Raw genomic sequence first — 18,340 nt, 5'->3', positions numbered from 1 at the left:
TGCTGGCAAAATACTCCATCGTGTCAGATTTATACAAACCCATCTCCTGTGTATTGCACCATGTCCTAGAAAACTGAAAACCATGAAAACAAGTGCTCATATTTTAAGGGACTCAATGACAGCTGATAAAATATTGCATTTTCTGTAGCAGTTTTTACATAAAGCTTCCACCTTAAAGAAACGGATTTGATGGGACTAGGTGGCAATTTTTTAACACAAGCAGTGACAAAATAAACACCATCTGTTAGTATTGACTTATTCCACAGCATTCTCATGCTGGGTGATTTTATTTCACTTTTTTCAGAAATGGTTAATGACACATCTGGTAGTCAGTGAAGGTACACTTTGGGTGATTAAATGTGGTCATAAGTTTACACAAAATGCTAACAGAACATTTTTTCCCTTTCTGTTATAACCAATGGGACATGTCTGAGTCCCCAGCTACTTACTCATTTTAAAGCGTGTGCAGAATTATCTAGTTGGCAGTAGTTAAACTTTTGGAACAATGTTGTGTTATTTGGGGTCCTTTGAGAAGCAGACACTAAGACAGGATTAGATGTGCCAAAGGTTTTGGGGGGAAACACCTGTGAAGCTAAGCACAGGCACAGAAGTGGGGAAGAGCCTTCCGACGGCAATGTGAGTCTGACACCGGTGGCAGAGGGTGGGAAGGGAAGAGGATCGGGAAGGAGAGCCCCAGACTGCAGCATGTTCCATAAAAGCGACAGGCAGGACAATGAAGAGTCCACGGGCCAAACTTGCCCATCAGACCTTTCCTACATCCTGCAGAAATGGACTTGAATTAGTTTCTCCACTGTGCTCCGTCATTGGCTCAGAGCAGCCCAAGGGAAGCCTGGCCTCCGCACAGACACAGCGCTGGTTCTGAAGAGGACAGCAGCTGTAGCTCTTGGTCCTCTCGGTTCCCACAGCAGGAGATCTGAGGGGCACGTTTTCACGGTCACCACAAATATCTATCCAGGCGGTAAGAAAGAGAGTTGAGATGACCACTGCCTTTCTCTATCTCTGTAGATCTTTTAAAGAAGAAACGAGAATATTCTACCTGATCTCTCCCCACCCCCAGTGTCTCCACTGGTCTCCAGCAGAAGGTTAGCATAGTTGGAGAAGTGGGTCCTGTTTTGACTAAATTCTGTCGACCTCCGGAAAGAGAAGAATGCCGAACTCGTTCTTACCTATTCATTCATCTGCTCTTTTACAGACTCTCAAGGGTTTTACTGCTGCTACTACTAATTTTCTCTCTGTACAAAGTTCCTGAGGTATGACATAATTCTTGGCCCATGTACCTGGGAACCCCCCCTCCTATTTAATGGGAAACTCATCTGGGCACAGGAGACCTGGAATTTAGGAAAGAATACGTGCTTTCCAGTTGTTCAAATCTCAAAACGTATTCTGGGGGGCAGGAGTTAGAAAGACATGCTGCGTTACGTGCTCACTTTCTGTGCACCAGGCCTTCATATTGTCATGTTCCTCAATCTTTACAGCCTTCTGAGTGGGGTTATGTTTTTGGTCGCATTGTTGGGTTGGTTTCTATGTTTTCAACAGATGAGGAAAGTGAAGTTTAGAGCGGTCTGGTGACCTTTCATTGGCACACAACTAGAAAGGACAGATCGAGGGTTTAAACGTGTTCTTTCTCTGCTTTTCCTGAGTTGGTGTACAGAATAGATTTGCTAAAACGTTTCTGGATCCCGACAGTTCATTTACCGTACTTGTTTGGGAAAGACTTCTACGGATAACTGCCCTCTGATATGCCTACTAAATTATCAGTTGCTATCTTAGGTGTGTGGCTGTGCTTTGTTCAGTTCTCTGGGCTTCAGGGGTTTTTTCGCCTGCGAAGAAAGGAGGTTGTGCTAGATGGTGCTTACCAAACGTCAGCCACTTTCCATAACCGTGATTTTTGCCACATCTATGACACCACCTCTCATTTATTTGCTTGATTTTTATTTATATCAGTTCCTTCCTTTTAACTTAAATGTAATTAAAAGGAAAACATTACATCACTATTTAGAATGGAACACCAGAATAGCAAGTAAAATTTTAGGTAGAAATATAATTTTTCAATTATGTGTGTGTGTGTGTGGCATATATATGAACATACACATGAATATAACATAAGGAACAAAAGGTAATAAATAAATGAATAAATAAATGAAAACTGACGCTTTCTCCTTAATGTCATCAGAAACGTTGATGGAAAATAGAAAACAAGTTCTTTCTAGTGCGAATGCCATTTGATACGTTTTCACACCTGATATCATTTCATGGGTGGCCAGGGTCCTACACTTTGGGATCCACTGGAAAAACTTACTATTCCATAGCCATTCAATCTCATGCACCTGTGATTTCTCTTCTCCCCCCTTCACCTACCTGTGGGGGGTCATTTCTCCTCATCTTCTCGATTGCAAAATTTATAAGAACTCTTGGTCCTCTGACTGCAGATACGCTCTCACTGCATCTTGACTCACACGTAAAAACTAAGACCTAGAACAAATAAGAACATTTCCTTCTTTTTCTTCTGGAAGTGTTCAAGAGAAGGAAGTAGACAGAGCCAGACAGGCAAGGCCCGAGGCAAGCCTGCTGTATCTTCTACCAGAGCAATTTTACTAGTGAACATCAGTTTAAACTGAATAGTGTGAGTCACCGTGAAGCTGAGAACAGGGACCAAGGGTTTTCTGTTGTATCCCATTTCTCTAATCCTATTGTGCTGCCCCAACCCCTAGTAACACCCACCAGTTATTAACCCTTTACTCTATTTCATCTTACAGTTTTTAGAAAGAGCGTGGGCATTGCAATCAAAGAGAACTTGGTTCAAACCCCAAGTCCCCCACATCTAGACAGAGATGCAGTGGTTCCTGGTGAATGGGAGAACTAGGGGTCTCCGGGGGGGGGTCTCTGGGGGGATGACAGGGGCAGAGCCCTAAGGCAGAGGAAAGATTAGAGGCTGAGACACCCCAGCCCTGGTGTCCAACCAGTTGTCCCCAAGACATTGTCCTTGCCGTAGGTATGTGCTATGCAATGACTGATCTGTCCTAACTTGTAACTCCTGGAGATCTGAAATCTGAAACTGCCTTCGCGGTTAATGTCTGGGCTATTTTCCTAACACCATTAGGGAGAGAGAGATACCTCTTTCTTCACCCTCTGCCTTTCTTTTCCATCCAAGTATCTGCCTCCCTGATTCACCACTTAGTAACTCTCTCTTCTTTGCTACTCTACCAGCCCGTAATGCCACAACATGAAATTATCTCATTTATACATGTATCTACTTGCTTACTGCTGTTCCTGCCTCACTAGTTTGCAGACTCCTTATGACGAACCTTATCTGCCCTGTTCACAGCTTGTTCTCAGAGTCTACACGGTGCTTGGCACATAGTATTAGGTCAATAAGTATTTATTGAAAAGTCAAATGGATTGGTTCGAGGCAATTGTCCCCATTCGCTCTTACTTAGTGAATTAGTTCCTAATTTTGGCTACACACTACCATCACCTGGGGCTTTGTGGGAAACACGGTTTCCAGATCATCACCCCTGGATAGTCTGATTCAGTTTGTCTCAGGTGAAGCTTAGGAATCTGTATTTTTAACTAGCATCTCGGTGACTGGACACAGCCAGTGCCTGGACCGATACATGAGAGTTACTCCCATAGGGACTATTACCGAAGGCAGAACTTCATTGTCAGCATCACCTAAGCCACATTTCCTGAGTTGCAAGCAATTGATTATGTATCCGTGATTTTTAAAATATATACCTCAAAGCCTGATCCAGTTGGTGTATGTATTTCCAGCAGAAACAATTGTATTAATTCATAACCGGTTTGCAATAAGGTAGGAAGACCAGCTATCCAGTCAGGTGCCTCCTCCTCAAGAAAAAGATCAGTTAGGTTAACAGAAAAAAATGGTGAATTGCTGAGAGTTTGCCCAAATGGCCTTGGGCTTTCTTCTAAAAGGGCACCGATACACCTCTGTATTGTGGCAGATAGACTGTAGTGTGGCATACCCACGTGTGCTGGGAATGAGGCCATTGCGAGATCTTCCATCAGTCCCCTGAAGGGCTCCTTGGTTGCCCTGCATGTATGCAGTTGGCAGTATAGAGACTGAGAGCCCAGGCTTGAGAGGGAGACAGCCGTGGTCTGAATCACAAAACGACTACTGATTAAACTAGGATGTAGGACATTTTCCGTAGCCTTTGTGAGGCTCAGCTCTTTCAGCTGTAATTAGGGATAATATTGTCTAACTCATGGGTCTGTCATGAGCTGTCAGGACAGGACACATTTTGTGTATATGGTGCTCAATAACTGCAAATATCGTAACCTCTGGGAAGATTAATTCATATCATTCCATTGCCAGAAATTGCCCTACCAAGTCTCCAAAGTCTGAGAAATCTTGTCCCCACAGGTCAAGAGGGGGATCAGCCAAAGGTCTTTGATTGGGTGTGGAAAAAGTGAGAATAATGAGACTTTAATGTTAAAAAAAATCCCTATGCCAAGTTTCATTTGACATTTGCACTATTTAGTTAGGATTTTAATAAATGAATTTTTAAACACATAATTTTCCTGAAATACAGATTGGGTTCCCAGAAGCAAAAGTTGAGCTTGATTCAGATGACTTCAAAAATTAATCTCCTAAGGAATAGTCTCAATGGGTAAACTGAGGGATTGTTGCTGGAGGACTGGGTAACTGTCACATGCCAAAAACTGATGCTCCTCCCCCTAACTGTCATCTGCCTCCTAAGAAACTTCTAGGCAAAACTAATGTTGATTAATGCAAGGGTTATTAAGCACAAGTCAGGGTGAAGGGATCTGAGGTTGATGGTGGAAGAAATATAGCTCAAATGATTCCGTACTCAGCAGCAAAACCAATATGCAGATAGACTCCAATGCCTTTAGTTTGATTTATATCTCGGAGTGTACTGACTAGCATTACAGAATGTGGTAGCAGTGTTATCATCACCATTTGTGACAGCTAGTCACTTAAGGGAATATCCTTTACTCCGGGTTCCTGTTCCCCGAAGATTTAGCTTCGGGAGGAATTCAAGGAACCCGGCATAATCATTCCTTTTAACTTTTAAAAATAACTTAAGTCATGGAAACAGAACAGACTAATTAGCTGAATGAACTTTTTACATCCCATTAACTGAAGATTTTTAGACAGGCACTGTAAACCTCAAGTTAAAATTTTAGTATTATCAGAGATCTACCAAACCATCAGCCTTCTAAATCGATTATCTTCCTAAAGTTCCCTTTGTTCCTTCCACCCCCTCTGCACTTGATCAATTCGATTTCTCATCCCAGATGAGCCCAGTTGACATCATGCAGGCCGCGGGGCCCACAGTAGGATAGTTAGTGAGCAACGGTTCTCAGCTGTGGCTGCCATTGGCATCACCTGAACATCTTTACAAAACCCTGGTGCTGGTTAATTGGTTGGGGGCGTGGCCTGGGACTCAGGCTTTTAAAAGCTGTAAAAGGCGGTGCTTCTCCTGCATGACGCCCTCTGGATCCAGAGCCTCTGTTCGAGAGAGGAGTATCCCTTTACACAAGTCTAAAGGTGACTCAGTTTTATTTTCTCTGCCTAACTTTGAGGGTCATGCTCCTGACTGCTTTTACATAACTATTAACACAGTCTTGTTTTCATGGGAGAAGCTGTCGTGATGCGTTATTTGCTCTGTCGTTGCTTTGCTGCCTTCGTACGTTGTGCTGTAAGTGAGCCTAGCGGTGGTGGTCTTGTTGGTGCAGATGGAGCTGGCTTGCCATTTTGTTTGTTGCCCATACTTTGGAGAATCGGTCGTTTTTTAAAATTTCTAGGGGTACATGAATAGCTCTCATGAGTTTTGGTAAGTGCACCAAGTGAACTAAGCTTGGAAGTTCACGGAGAAGGGACCAGGTGATCACTGTGTTCGTCAGAATGGATTTTAATGTTTACATGGAGAAAAAAAAAACATCAGGGGCATCACAAGTAGATGATTAGCCCGTTCTTACACAAAAGAACAGCAAACAGCCACCAAACTCCTATTGATTTTTCTAGTTAGGCTGCATCAAAGAGCCAGAAATTTGGATATATCCTGTATATTATTATACAATACTCATGTACTCTTGCTTTTGATGTTGTCGTTTCCCAAAGGGATACACACATCTCTGGAACTTTATTGCTTTTTTGTGGGACGCAAAACTCCGGTCTTTTTTTTTTTTTTTTTTTAAGATTTTATTTATTTTGGTGCGTGAGAGAGAGCGAGAGAGAACGAGCGGGGGGAGGGGCAGAGAAAGAAGCAGACTCCCTGCTGAGTAGGGAGCCCAACGGAGGGCTCAATCGGAGGACTCTGGGATAATGAGCCGAGGGCGGACGCTTAACGAACTGAGCCACGCAGGTGCCCTCAAAACCCCAGTCTTCAGCGTTGTTGACTCAGCAGAATTTTCCAGCGTGAGAGCTATATATACCACAGGTGGTACACAGTGAATTTAGGGACGGCCCCTGAGGTGGATCACATAGGAGGGGACAAACATTTATTTTAAAAAGCCAAATTAAAAAGAGAGAGAGAGATAGTAAGTATTTTAAGCTTTGCAGGTTATGCAGTCTCTGGAATTACTCAGTTCAGCCATTTTAACAAGAAACCAGATGTCGACAATAACGATACAGCACAAGAAGTAATAGCTATGCCACCAACTAAGCCTGTCTGCCTGGGCGCTGAGATTGGAGTTTCACTTAATTTTTACATGCCATTAAATAGTATTCTTACTGATTTCCCCCCCAGCTATTTAAAAAGAGAAAAATAATTCTCAGCTCACCGTTTGTCCAGAAACAGTTGCCAGGCTGACTCCTGCCATAGGGGAAGCCTCTGTGTGATGATGGACTTCTCTCTAAAACCTGTGAATTTCACTCTTTAACCCAGAGGCTTCATGTTGGTCTCCTTATCCGACAAGGATATTTAGCGAGAATTTAACCCCATGGCGTTGAATCCCTTAAATTTTATTTTAAACTACCTTCTACTTATGTCTAGTTAAATGGATGGTGTGTTTAGAACAGTGATTAATAAATGATTTACAGAAAGCTACTAAGAATCTGGGTTGTTACGTGAATTGGCAATGATCGTGAGATGTGTATCGAAGGGTTGGTATTTGGGAAGTTGCTATCTAGATTTGATATTCTGACTGGTTTTTTTTTCCTTTTTTGAGGAATACCTGTGTTTCTGGAGGGGGAGAAAAACCAATTAAACACACAAATTCCCCATCTACCTACTCACATCGGAGCCCGCTGAGATATGAAAACCAAAGTAAAATAAGGTTAAAACTTGAGATGACTCTTGAAATACACAGAGCAAGAGTAGTTTAATTGCTTCCCTCAATCATCTATGGAAGAATACAATATAATCTCATGTCCTTTCTTACCACATCTTTTATCTTAACCTTTTAATGCTTAACATGGTCCTACTGTACCATCAGGAGCTGACTTACTCATCTGTATCCAAAATGGTGACCCTCCCTTTGCTTTACATGAAAGTGTTCCATAAATGTTTAAACAGGTCAACAGAGATGGGAAAGCAGCTGGGGCAAAGACTGTGAGGTATTGTTTTGAAGGAAAGTGGATTAAACTTTCTAAGCTAAAATGATGGATTGCTCTGTGATGACAAAGGTTTCCATCAATGCAAAGGCCTTGCTTACATTTAGCACCCCGGTCTCATCCTGATGCCTCCCTGGGCTCTTCCCTTTTCACCTCCTTGCCTTCCATTCTCACTCAGGGGCTGGTAAGATCTTAAGTGAGGCAGCCTGTGCCTGTCCTCCTTCAGTACCTTGGGAGGCTTGTCACTGCATCGGAGGGTGGGGGAAACAAGCACCCACACGGTAAGCCTGTGAGCCAACCAGACCCTTCGATGTGGTCCCTGCCACTCTGGGGCCTCAGCTCAAGCTCCCGCCTTCGTCCAGCCCCTGACCTTCCTTCAGTTTCTCCCCTTAGCCTGGTTCTTGCCAGCCGTGAGGCCTAAGGCAGAGATGCTGTTCCCACTAGCTCAGTTTCTCACCCTTGATACTACTGACATTTGGGCCAGATAATTCTCTGCCAGAGGCATCACAGGATGTTTAGCATTCTGGGCTCAACTCCCTTAGATGCTGGGAGCGCTGCATCCCCACCCCCTAGAGCAAACAGTGGCCCTAGATCCTAGATCGTGCCAGATGTCTCCCCACTTGGGAAACCTGGCTCCACTGCGGCCTGTCCCCTTCTTTTTCCTTTTCACCTCTGAGAGCTCAGCACGCATTGTACTTGGACAGCTGCCCTGACTCCTACTTGTAAAAGTCCTCCCATGTGATCCTTTGAGTCGACACTTGGCCTTACAAGTGCTTGTCTCCATGGTTGATGAGCTTAAGGTCTCTCTCTACATTAGAAGAGAAGCTCCTTGAAGCCATGTTCATTCACTCATGGCCTTAATTGCAGCGCTTTCCACGCTGCCGGGCGCATTGCACTATGTCCGTAAATAGCATTCGAATCCACAAAGTGAAAATTTCCTTCTATAATCCTATGTACCTAGTACTTGTTAGCATAACCACCGTCCCCAGATGTGAGCATTTGGGTTACTTCACACAGAAAAATCTTGAAGCTTTAAATACAGTAGCCCAACAAATTATCTAAGTGATTAAGTTGCTGTCCTATTTCAGGTACAAACAAATGCTCTAGTCTTTGCCTTATTGGTGACACGAAAATATACCTAACTCCAAATGCCATAGAGGGGTATTTCTCCTCCTCCCTTCTCATTATATGAGCTGCTCTTCTGTCCAGAGCTGAATAGCCTGGACAAACAGCCTTTATACGCAGTAATTTGACATAAAAAGCTATTCTTCTTAATATTCCTTTTATCATCACCCTGTCCTCTGCCTCCAGGTGTTGCTGTTTGGGGTGTTTCGTTGTTTTGTTTTACCTTTAAAATTGTCTCTCGAGTATTGCATTTCCAAGACCGTGGCTTCTGATGACCTTGTCACTTTTGTGTCTCCCATATTGCCACAAGCCCAGCCCACCCTACAGGGTGCTTTGCTGTTCTGAAGGATATAAACATTTCCCACCCAGACCATGATCTCTCTTTCCGTCAGGCTTTGGTGGCACTCCTCCCTGTGTTAGAACATTGTCGTCTATAGCCTTCTCTAAAAACAATTCTTTGATATCCAGGATTAATTGCATGTCTTTTCTACCCATCTGCCCAGCCCCTGATCTTCTAAAGGTCTCTGTGCTTCAAACACTACAGCTGCTGTTGTAGGCTTGGCCTACCCCCGCCCCACATTGATTCAAAATGCATAGTGGGAGGAATCGAGAAGGACTTCCATAAATATTTTTTAAAGGAATGGAGTACCTTAAAAATGTAAAGTCCTTGAGACTGAGAATCCATTCTATTGTTAGCTAGTTACAAAAGATGCAATGTGGTGAAAAACCAACATGGCCCCTACAGATGACAGTCCTAAGAATTCGAGATGTTTCAACACAGGGATGGCACCTTTGTGAGGTTCTTCAAATCAAAACTCAAAGGGTTGAGAAAGGTTCAACACACTGGCATACTGTGTTGAGTAGGATTCTGAGGTCTCACCAAGCTCAGGAAGAAGAACAGTTGGACCCTCAGCAAAATGTACTATGTACATTGAGCAGGGATGGCCACAGGTGTAACCTCCAAAGTCTAAAGAGGTAACTAAAAAGAGAAAAATCCTAACAAAAGTTCTGCCTATTTTACCTTGTTTAAATGAGAGAAGCCTGTATGTACTTCAAGAGACCTTTTACGACATCCCCGAATCTAATCATTGTATTTTACAGATGAAGCTGCTTAGGTTTATAGAATCAGTATGCTGAGCAGGTTTCCACAATAGCGACGATAGAACTAGAACAATGCCCTGCTGATTATCTTTCGAAGAATTCTGAACCCTGCTGAGTTCATGGGGCAACATTCCCGTGGCATGACTTGCAGTTTAAGAGGCTTCTGGATCTAATATCCCTCTGCCGGGGGCTGAGAGCTGCAGAGTAGCAGCTAGTAATAATGTAGCAGTGATTTGTTTAGTATCAACTGTGAGCCAGGCTTTTGCTAAACACTTTGCTATGCAGTGTCTTCCTCCCCAGCCGCCAAAATGCTAGGGGGTAGGGACAACTATCCCCGATGTACAAATGGGAAAACTGAGGCTTACCAGATGATCTTGGGGAAATGAATCAGCAAAAAATGGAGAGTGAGGGATTTGACCCAGTCTCACTCCGAATGCGCTTCTCTAAATGCATTAATACATCGGGGTTTGGGGGGAATTTTTATATAGCACATTTGAGGACATCTTGAGTTCTTCAGACCTCTTCACAGGCACGATAAATCATAGAAACAGAATGAAATTTGCAAAGACAGTGTATCTAAAAAGATATAAAGAGTACTTGACTCAGAAAATTTATAAAATCCCCTTGTTCCCTTGATAGCGAAATCAGATGAAACGTGGACCACAGTTCTTAAGCCTTTTAAATATTGGAATGGGGAACTAGAAGCTATAGATGACATATGGTAAGATTTAAAAAAAAAAAAAAAGGCGCTAGCCTTCCCTGGGGACTTACTACATGCTAGGGGCTGGGTGAAGTGTTTTAGAAACAATGGCTCGAGTCCCCACAACCCCTGAGCTGGCTCTGTATGGTCTGAGTGCTCAGGGCTCAACCCTGAAATCTCCCCAGTCATATAAACTATGACCTTCCTGGTAGCTTGGGTGTAGGGCAGTATGGTGGCTCTGCCTCTGGGGCGGTGACTATGCTCCCACTTGAGAATGCAGAAGCTGAGTGGTTAGTTTAGGCTTCACGTAGCTAGAAAAGGACTGAGCTGGGATCTGAACACAGAGCCTCCTACTTCAGAGCTCTTGCTCCTTCCTGCTCTTGTGCACCAACGTGCATGTAAGCAAGCGTCTGGCCTCAGGGCGGAGGACAGGCTGATAAAATCGGCGTGGCCATGCTTGCCTGGCTCCTAGGACACCCGTCCGTCGTCAGAGGAAGCACAAACCCAGCTATTAATGATTTGATACTATTAGCCTTAGATTGCAGTTCAGCCCATCTTGAGGGGATAGGTTTTAAAAGCAGAATAAACAGATTCCATTTGAATATGTATTGATTCTATATTCAGTACCATTATCCTGCTTCCTATTAGAGCTTGCCCTGGAAAAATAAAATCGCTCTTCAGAAATGTACTTGGTTCAGCACCAGCACACACCGCTGTTCCCCGCCTTTAAACAAAACGAAACAAAAACCTGGTAAGTGTAAGGGGGAACTCAAAGGAAAACAATGTGATTTAATTTATTTCAAAAGAACAGGAATGAGGCAGGTAAAAATATTTATGTTACGAGGACAGAACTGCCACAGGATCAGTGTGACGAGGAGCACTTCCTAAACGACAGCTGCTGGAAAAATGGGGCAGTTCTCTGGAAAATGTTGTATTTGTATTCTAGGTATTACTTTTCTCCCCTCAACCATTACATCCCCTCCCCCACCCCCACTCTTGGAGGATGTGGGATTTTTGCATAAGTTGCAAATTCGTGGTTAAATGAGGCCCCTTTTTGACTTGGCTGAGGCTGTATAAACACCAAGTTATGAATACTCTGAACTGGTTCGAAAGGTAGAACCGTAAAATAGCATTCTCATGATTTTTTTATATCCGTTTCAAATTACTGTGCATGAAATTAGCATATGGTAGCAATTACTCTTTAACTCTGCGTAGCTTCTGAAGCTTCAGTGAGAAGGAAAAATAACCTAGATCCCTGGCGAATAACGTTTGAGACCGTGGGCTTTGGAATCGGGTCTACTTCATCGCTGCTCTTCACGAAGCTCTTGTGAGGTCTTGGGCGAGTCACTTACGCTCTGGTTCTGTGTCCTTTGGAAAAGTGAGATGATCAGAGTCCTCACCTCGTTCATTGTTAGAAGGGTTCACTGAATCAACGTGTAACAAAATGTTTGGCAAAGTGCCTGAGTCCTAGTTAGTAGGACACTTAATTGTAGCTTTCATTATTACTGTAGTGCAGTATTCTCTGCTTTGCCCTGAGAAAGGATCTGCCTGCGTCACTGTATCAATATTTTCTTATTTTAATGAATCACGTAATAAACTTGAACTATACTAAAAATAAATACTTCTTTAAATGTTATTACCTACAAGTCCCTTTTTTAGAGCATACTTGCTTTGGCAAACAGAGGTATATCCTGCTTTCATCAAACGACCAGCTTATTCTATTTGAGGAATTTTCACACCATTTTGTACACTGCAACAGTTAAAGAAAACTATAAAGTATGTTCCCTGCCTTTGGAGAGATTTGGGAAGGTTTCATGTAGAAGAGGAATCACCCTGAAATAGCAAAGGAAGGCTTAATACACCGATCACTGATACGGCGTGCTGATTTAACTATTTCATGAGCAAATCCTATTAACTCTGCACACCCATTCATTCAGTCACACAAATGAAATAAACAGCATCTGAATCTGAACGTCACATGTGGGCGACTAATCCCATACGTAAGATAAGGAAGGATAGAAGGGCTTGGGTTTCAGTATGTGTCTTCGTTTGGGAAAGTTCCGCCTTCTCACTCCTTCCATGTCCCCTCTTGACAGAGTCCATCTCCACCTTGCCAACATACTTGTTTATGCGTTGATGTTCTGGTTTGGGTCTTGCTTCTCTCTATGGAGCCATGTCCCTCATTGAATTTCACTCTGTTCTAATGAAGAAAGGGCTGGTTTTGCCACAATGTGAATCCTTTAAAGCGTAAATGGTTTTCCAAAAACTGTTATTTCCTTCAAAGGCCTTCCCTTGTGCTTCCTCTCTCACTCCAGCTTCAGCTCTGTCTTGTTCTTTCTCTTGCACTCACGCACAAACACACATAGGCCCACATGCATAGAGCCCTTTCAGCCTGCTTTCTTGTACTGTCAGACCATGTCCCAGAATTGCCTTGGCTCCAATTATGCAGAAACGTCCAATCGAAAGCCATGTATAACATATGCCAGGTGACACCGTGAATAGTATATGGCGTTAAGAATCCATTAATGCCTGATTGAAGCAACAAGTAAATTAGGTATGGGTTGTTTTGGTGGTGGTGGTGTTTTTAATTCAACGAAGAGTTATCCTAGGATTACTTTAGATCATTTGGAAAAGTTTTCACTACCCCCCCCCCCCCGCCCCAGACACTTAATAGAACCCAACAAGTAGTGCAATGGATTGTTTCCTAGTCTCATTGACTTCCTCATTTTAGGGATGTTTTCAACAACTTAGGTCTTTGTGTTGTAGCAAACAGCATTCTTTTAGGCTAGTAGGGGAGGGTACAAAGAGGCAAGAATTTGCCCTTCTCCCTCCAAAATTTAGGTTTTGCTTTTTGTTGCTGCTGTTGCTCTTCATTCCCCCTCTCCAGCCCCTTCTCTTGGCCAGAACGGATGGAATAGAGCAGGAGACAGAAGGAACTGTGTGACAGAGTAAGAGAAGAGATTGCTTGAAGGTGAAAAATTATTTCCAGACAGTTCTGAACTTGGTTCCCTTAGAGAACTTCGTGGCAGAAACTGGCTGCGGAGCTCACCTTTCTGGGCTGACTCTACTTGAAGCTTTTATTTCCTCAGTGGAGGGCGCCCATGATGTAGCGTGTGGAGAGCTAGCTGGAGGGAGGGTGTACGTGCCCTAGTTGCCTTGCAGTGGGCAAGGTGGTCATCCTCTTGGTCTCATCTGTGTTCTGGGCCCCTGTCTTGACAAAGGACACCTATTCGTTACGGATAATTTCTCTGGGTACAATCTTACCCAACTTTGATCTTACTTTAAAAATTTTATTTTTTAGAGAGCTATAATCTGAGGGCATCCTACCCAGTAGGAGCGATCCCTACTAATGAATTCATTTAATACAAAGCCCATAATACAAAAATTAGTACTTTCAGTGAAGCCCTTGTGGGGAAGAGTAAATGTCTCTCATGAAGGAATGTTCCACCCTCCCCTCTCACTACAATTAGGAAGATAAAATATATTCAAACAGAAGCGTTAATACCAATACTGGATATGGAAACACCAAGGACACAGAGGGGACATAGAGGAAGAGGGTGGTGCAGGCCAGAAAAATCGAGGGAAAAGGAGGCTTTGAATAAAAATGGCAGAGAGTAACTGAGTCACAGTAACTCTGTATGAGTTAACTGGTCTTGCTTCTTGCCGCGTGTTAGAGTTGAAAGAATCAGCCTTTCTTACTTGTGTAGTTTGAAATCTTTTGTACAGTATCTCTGGGCTAGAATTCCTAACATGGGAGAAATGTGATGTCTTCCAAGCTTTCTTCCTAGGATGCCAACAAGTGGCACCTCAGGAAGAAGAGGGCTCGGGTTCCGTAGAATGTACTGGAGGTAGATGGAGCTTGGGTGCATCGTTGGCTTATTGCAAGTCCCTTCTGTGGCATGTGGTATTGATGGTGGAGTTTGAAAAGCTTGCAGTTGGTAAAAGTCACTGTCAAGAAACCATATGTTACTTTGAGTCGGCAGAAACACCGGAGGAAGAAAACGCCTTCCTGTGCTGACTACCCCTGTGCTTTTCGTGTATCGGGATGTGAAAAGTGATAGAAGACTTGAACTGAATTTCTTAACAAATATTTAAAGGGAAAACTTTGTAATAACTCTTTTAGCAGTTGTGGTTATCATGTTCCTGTTGCCTGTGAGTAGAGCTCTGCTGAGCTCAAACTAGGTGGTCTCTAGAACCAGCTAACGGGTAAACACATTTGAACAGAATAATACCTCATCTGCTTCTAACTTTCAAATGTAGAATAATTGATAGGAATCTGTGTATTTGTATTTTGTTTTCCTCCTGCTGGTTTTTCTGGGTGGAACTTCAGAATATATTATTGGATTACCTTTGACTCTCCTACTGGCATCCTTCCTACCATTCCTCTACCTCTGTAACTTCTGAATTTGAAGCTAAAAGGGTATAAACAGCAAAGCTTCATGTTGGTTGGTTGTGGTGGGGAGGGGGAGGATGGCTTTTTCTAACACGAGGTTAGAATTAATTCATCCTGTCCAGGGTAGTACACCACTTGCGTCCTCGGCTCCATGCTTTGCGTGACTTAGACGGTAATGCATAGGGGTGTTATCAAAAATACACCAACATTAATAGCATGGATTGTATGTGATAAACTTTGAGAAAATCTAGAACCCAACACGCGATCCCTGCCTAGAGTATTGGGCACTTTAACTGCTGTATTCCATTTCATCTCAAGCCTTTCAGCGTGGAGATCTGAACCAGACTGAAGAGGCATACGAACCACAAAAGTTTGTTTCCTCAGAGGACACACCACAGCCTTGATAAAAGTCTTCAAGTAGCTCTGATTTGTAGATATTCCCCATTATGCAGGGGAATGGTGTTCAGAGACCTACCAAAGGGCACAATAAAAGCTACAATTTAACAAAATAAAAAGGAATGGGTGATGCTGACCAGTTTTCTGGTCCAGCCATTTCTCTGCTCAGTGAATATGATCAGGACTTTCTTGCTGTCTTACTAAACTTTAACTCCTTGTCGAGCTACAGTCTAAGGTTGGAAAGACAAACAGATTTTATTTCAAGTTCTGATTCCTATTGATGGTTAGTGGCTGCCTAAGGTATAGGTATCGTCAGAAGACCAGGATGTCATTATACATGGATTGAGTGAAACAAAAAGATAAAATGTAGAGTACTTGCTGCCATGGTGGGGGGGAGGCAGATGTAATGTATTTTACAGACCCGCTTAATATATATGTATATACTAGGTTTTCAAAACAATAGCATATGCACTTTCCATTGCAAGAGTGAAACTGCACAATGCAAGTGGCAGATATTTGCTAATTGTTCATCAGCCCACTGTCCCTTTTCCCCTTGGGCAGACAACTGAACTACAATTTGAGCCTCTCTTGAAGCTAGGTGTAGTCACGTGGCTGAGTTTTGGACAACAGAACGTGTGAGAGGAAATCACATGGACGATTCCCAGACCTGGAAGATCTTTGTACAAATGATGCCCCTTTCTATTTCTCCACGCACGGGCAGAAGGAAGGGAGAGGACTTAGAAGAGCTTGCGCCACGAGAAGGGGCCCAAGTCCGTGCATGGCTGTGTGGATATGAGGCCTCCCCCCAACCCACCTGCCTTTTGCCTGCAACCTATTCTGTCCTGCAATGAACAGGAACGATACCTTGTGCAGTGCCACGTGACTGGGGTCATTTGCCAACACTGACTAATACTGTTGATGTCAAAGCTTTTTATAAAATGTAAAGCACAATGGAAATAGAGATGAAAATACAAGAAAGCAAAAGACTGTTCCCTTCCCTTACATATTCCATATATTTATATCTGCTGGGAAGCCTCCCCACAGCATTCTTCGCCTTAGATTAAATGGGCAAGTTGAGCACTTCCCTCCCTTCATGAGTCAGGCTTGTGCTTCAAAGGGTCTCTCCGGCACAGTCCTCTCTGAGGGTGAGAGTGTCAGCATTTGAATCCAAGTGCAGCTCTCCCACATTGAACTTGAACTTGGGGTGAGCAAAAGTGGACAGTTGTCCCCTCTTGCCTGCCTATCTACCCTTGACCAAGCTGGTCTCCTGTTTGTTCTTTCTGTCTTTTCCAATGTGGGTTCGTGGTGGGGCCTCCTGAATCCCAGGTGATTTATTCTTCTCTCACTTTCTCACCAGCCCTTCTCTACTTAGGTTTTATAAAAATTGTTTTTCCTTTTCTAAATAATTTTTGGTATCAAATTTGAATTTCATTTCATGTAGTCCCTCCAATGCATGCAGGCCAGTTTGGATTCTAAATGGGTTGTGTCTGCCCTGGCAGCTGGGCATTCATTGTAGAGTGCAAATACTTGCTTAGCTCCGATGTCCACACGCTTATAAATAGAACAAAGTGGGGTGGAAGTCAGATGGGAGCTGCTCGTGAAGGTAGTCCAATTGGTACTTGCTTGTTTCTGCAACAGGGCAGCTAGAACAAATTGGGAAATGACACGTAGGGCACGTTCTTTCTCTGTCTCTGCATATCTCCATCATTCTCTACTCTGTGCAGACCCATTTTCCTTGATTCACAGTTCACATGGCAGAATATCTCTACTGACACCCCGAAGTTTTACATCGTCTTTGAGAAACTGGCTCTGACTTTTAGAAATAGTTGAAGGTAATAGAACAAGTGAGCAAGAGAGGGAGAAAAGAAGGGGCAGATTTTAAAGAAACTTGTCAAGGTTAATAAATCCAGATACTAACCTAAAGACATTTGGAAACCATCAGACGATTTTTAAACAGAAGAGTGACACAGTCAAACTTGGGTTTTATATAAATCACCTGGCAGACATGTGGAAAATGGACTTGAGAGGAAGACCATCTAGGAGAGAGGGAGACTAGTGAACCAACTTTTGCAGTATACTAGGGGGGAGATGATGTCTCGATGTAAACTAAAACAGAAGTACAAACAATATAGCTACCAAGGATTTATGAATTCAACAAATAGCTATTAACCTTTCCTAGGTGCTAGGCGCTATGCTCGGGTATTTCACAAGGATCATGTTATTCAGTTGTTATAAAGGGCCTGTGATGTCAGGTGCTGGTATTACAGATGGAAAAGCTGAGGCTTAAAGATGAAGTACCTGCCCCCAAGTTTCTCTTAGCCAATAAATGGCCAAACAAAACAAAAACAAAACACACACACACAAAACACATTAAAACGCAAGTCCCTCCAACAGACTTCAGTAATTTTAACCACTATCCCAATGGCAATAGCCATGGAGATGGGATACATTCAGGAAAACTGAAGATGTGTAATTATCCAGACTAGACCGTGGACCAGGTTCTGAGACTGAGAAGAATGCACAAAGCTAACCACCACATTTTGAGCCTAGGGTTGTGTCTGGGATAGTGGATGCTGAAGGACTGAGTTTTATCCATATGTGAAAAAAGGGGTTTTTCACATTCATTCCATTTGATGGATTACCTAAGAACCAGTCACTTCCACCCTCTGTGGTTAGTCACTCTCCATCCTTCTTGGCTTGGGCCCCTTGGCCAGTATTTCCAGCGCTGTCCTTTAAAGTTCCTTCATTCACTTTGTCCCCTGACCTCTCACCATACCTACCTTGTCAGCCACTTTCTGGGGAATCAAAGCAGCTGCCCGTTGACCATATGCCAGCTCCTGGAAAGCCACTCAGTGGTGCCTGTAAATATCAGCTGTGTCTGGTGCTGTCGCTCCCCCTTATCCTGTTCCCTTTCTCCCATTCCCCTCTCCTCCTGTTTTGGAACTTAGCCCATCTCCTTATTCCCTAAGCAGCCACTTGCTCTCTGCAGGATGACTTTGACACTGACTTTGGGTATCAAGGTCATGCAGGTTGAGGTCTCTCAAGTCAATTGCCCACCTTTACCTGC

The 18,340-nt window shown here is 43.3% G+C and overlaps 1 protein-coding gene across 1 annotated transcript in view; it reads left to right on the top strand.

Annotated features, from left to right (window-relative positions):
- Positions 1–5,487: 5,487 nt before the first annotated feature.
- TENM2 (teneurin transmembrane protein 2) overlaps positions 5,488–18,340 on the top strand; it is a 524,046-nt gene continuing 511,193 nt past the window's right edge. Inside the window, exon 1 of the mRNA XM_045792137.2 lies at positions 5,488–5,551. Coding sequence (XP_045648093.2) covers positions 5,488–5,551 — 64 coding nt within the window. The remainder of the gene's footprint in view (positions 5,552–18,340) is intronic.

Source organism: Ursus americanus, chromosome 15 (assembly GCF_024610735.1).
Source record: "Ursus americanus isolate L20-20 chromosome 15, mUrsAme1.1.p, whole genome shotgun sequence".
Classification (NCBI taxonomy): Eukaryota; Metazoa; Chordata; class Mammalia; order Carnivora; family Ursidae; genus Ursus; species Ursus americanus.
Note: the sequence above shows the minus strand (reverse complement) of the source record. Positions and strands in the feature narration are given on the sequence as shown.